At 48.8% G+C, this 3063-nt stretch overlaps 2 protein-coding genes across 2 annotated transcripts; both read left to right on the forward strand.

The window, feature by feature from the left end:
• RP-L36E (large subunit ribosomal protein L36e) lies at window positions 1–1044 on the forward strand (the record flags this gene model as incomplete). The annotated part of the gene is made up of 3 exons (XM_005853356.1): window positions 1–90; window positions 312–431; window positions 681–1044. 3 exons carry the CDS (start codon window positions 1–3, stop codon window positions 789–791), a joined length of 321 nt encoding a protein of 106 aa, XP_005853418.1. The 3' UTR covers window positions 792–1044.
• A 701-nt stretch (window positions 1045–1745) lies between these two features.
• RP-L34E (large subunit ribosomal protein L34e) lies at window positions 1746–3038 on the forward strand. Its single transcript, XM_005853355.1, has 4 exons — window positions 1746–1853; window positions 1942–2042; window positions 2259–2341; window positions 2664–3038. Exons 1-4 carry the CDS (start codon window positions 1769–1771, stop codon window positions 2737–2739), a joined length of 345 nt encoding a protein of 114 aa, XP_005853417.1. The 5' UTR covers window positions 1746–1768; the 3' UTR covers window positions 2740–3038.
• The last annotated feature ends 25 nt before the right edge of the window (window positions 3039–3063 follow it).

A 3063-nucleotide genomic window follows, 5' to 3' on the forward strand; every position in this document is an offset into this window, starting at 1 on the left:
ATGTCTAGCACTGGAACCATTCGTGGGATTAATAAGGGTTACCCGGTGCAGAAGCTCGAGGTACCCAAAAGGCCAGCGGGTCGCAAGGGGGTAAGTTTGGTTGTGGGAATTTGGAAATCCAAGACGAAGTGAGCAAAAAGAGAGAGCACACAGACAATGTGTAGAATATTATCAGGGACAAGTAAGCTTTTTCTGGCAGTTTTGACCACCTCCGATACTTTTTCCTGGGGCGGTGCTGCGAAACAACAAAGAGCAGCCTACCCGTAGAGACCTCTCACCCCTTTTCACCTTTCCCATCTTGTGCTCTGCAGACCCTGGTCAAGAAAGTCAAGCTTGTACGCGAGGTTGTTCGGGATGTTGTGGGCCTGATGCCCTACGAGAAGCGCATCCTGGACGTGATCAAGACTGGTGGCTCGGGCGCTGAGAAGAAGGTAGGCAGTCTGGAGGGCTTTCGTAGATTAATTTTGGATATTGATTGAGCATTATGACATACGCATGTTTGTTTAATTTGCAGGTTTTTCTGTTTGACTTTTTAATCTCGAGATATTTTGACATCTTTAGAGCACTGAAGTGCTTTTCGTCTTTCCCTGTCTCAAGTGGGACCCGTGCTCTATGTTCAATCGTGTAGGCTTTCATGCTCATGTCAAGTTGTGTTTTCTATCTACCTTTCGCATCTATAGGTGTACAAATTCGCCAAGAGGCGCCTGGGGACGCACCGACGCGCATTGAAGAAACGTGAGGAGATTAAGGAGTACTACAGCAAGCTTCGGGCCCGCCAGGCTGCCCACTAGGCTCTGCAAAGCTAGCCTCAAGCTTCGTTACTCAATACTCAAGCTCTGTGGAAACGCATGTTGTGGGAGGATAGAAAGCGACGCTTGAAACTGAACCCTATTTCTAACAGTTCTCCCGATCCATGCTTGGAAAAGGGCGAGGGGAAGGCGAACTAAAGGCTTGTATGTATCGGGCAACAGCGCTTGGAAGTGGAGATGGGGTCATTCAAACTTCTTAAATCTTGCAAAGAAAGAATAGAAGTGTGGAAACCAAGGCGAGCTACCGTGATATTGAGTTGGAGAAAATACTTTTTTATATTTCCGATCCTTTCACGACTCTTGTACAGTGTCAGCAGAAGACCCTTTTTTTCGTGTAAGCATTACTGAATTACCTTTGAAACAACATGGTTGCATAACTGTTTGTGTCATTATATCGGATTTCAGGCTGTGCCTTGACCGTACAAAGAGCAAATCTCATGCTGGATGTCGCATTGAAAGAGTTTGCACTTTGTCTGAAACTCTTAAACATTCAAGACGTAAGTAGACCAACGACGGCATCACTATCCCTCAAGCTACTCGATATTAAAAAAAACACATCAAATGTGCCGTTTTATTCGGGCATTTAACGTCCAAAATTCAGGGTTAAAAATGGTTTTCCTTTGGCATGGTGGAAAAGGAAGTAATCGTGTGGACCGAGAGCGTCTTTTTCCCTTGTGTGGCTCTCACCACCACCATTATGTGCACACTGTCCTGTGCGATTTTGTGTGTCGGTCGTCTCGGGGTCGGGAGGAAGGAATGCGATAATTTGCGTCTAGTTAATGGAATGGTCAGGGGCTGTGACCGGAGGGATGGATGCACTCGTACTATTTGCATTTCTTCCAGCCATCGAGAGCCCCCCCCTTCTGCTATGTTTTTTTCTCTAGGCTAGCGAGAGCGCTCACCGTTCCTCCTAACATATTCACCAACCCACCATTTACATCAGTCCAAGACATTGTACCATGGGCAAGGACACGCGAGTCACTTACCAACGGCGTCATGCTTACGCGACCAGGTCAAATGGGCGTGTTATTGTCAAGACTCCAGGTACGCTTCTTGAGGAAAGGGTGTCCGTCATGATGCCTAAGAATTTGATATTAAAACCCTGAGCACACCTCACTTTGCGACATTCTAGGTGGCCGACTGACTCTTCATCAAATTAAGAAGAAAACGCGCGGCCCTCACTGTGGTGACTGCAAGATTGCCCTGCCAGGCATCAAGCACCTCAAAACCAAGGTAAGGAGGAAGTTCGTCTGCCTCCAGCCCCTCTTCTACCTCACACTCTGTCTGATTTGCGTTTTTAGCACATGACATCTGGCTTTCGGTTGACTTCATTCTGGCGGACCATGCAATGTACTCAGGGCGAAGTGAAAATGGAGCGCTTTCTGGCCATACTTTCGTTGTAGTCACCCTCCCTCTCCCCTCCTGCCTCCGCATTTTTCATACCCTCAGGAATACAAGAACCTACACAAGCGAGAGCGCACGGTATCTAGGGCTTACGGTGGATCGCGATGCGCTTCCTGCGTCCGAAGTCGGTGCGTAGGTGTGGTGGAAGGAGAGGAGGGAAGAGGAGGGTTAGAAGGAGAGAGGAGGGACTGAAGGAGGATGAAGTGGAATGATGAATGAGAATCCCTACCTCTGCACTCGTGAGACGCGTTCCTGGAAAGGAAGCGGTGAGCGAAGCAAAACACATAATTAGTCTTTCGTTCTGACGCTGGGTTAAAATCTGCAGGATGGTTTTGACAAGGAGGAGGAAGAGGAAGATGAAGAGGAGAAAGCGGAGAAAAGAAAGGCTTGAAGGTGTATTAGTGACATTTTTTAACGCCTTGTTCCTTCCATTATTTTCACCTTGGACAGGATTGTGCGCGCGTTCTTAATCGAGGAGCAAAAGATTGTGAAGCGAGTCTTGAACGAGAAGAAGTCCAAGAAGTAACGGGAGGGCGGATAGCAACAAGGGGGTGGACGAGGAGGGAAAAAACGCGACGAGAAGAGGAAGGTCGGGCGTCTGTATTGCAGCAGCGCATGGCTTGGCCCGTCGGAGAGGGGCTGGTGGCTTTCGATGACGTTCGACGACGACCATAGGGGAGGGAGGCCATGTAGCCCATCCGGAGGTACCAAGGGAAAGGAGCAGGGAAGAAGATACAACAAATGGAGGACAGACAAGGCCTGCGTCCCAGAAAGAATGGGTGTGGGCCGGGCTGGCGGGAAGCAATTTTGTTTGCTTTGGCGGAAGCACAGTGCACGCACCTTTTCTTTC

Source organism: Nannochloropsis gaditana (genome assembly GCF_000240725.1).
Source record: "Nannochloropsis gaditana CCMP526 unplaced genomic scaffold scaffold935, whole genome shotgun sequence".
Lineage (NCBI taxonomy): Eukaryota > Eustigmatophyceae > Eustigmatales > Monodopsidaceae > Microchloropsis > Microchloropsis gaditana.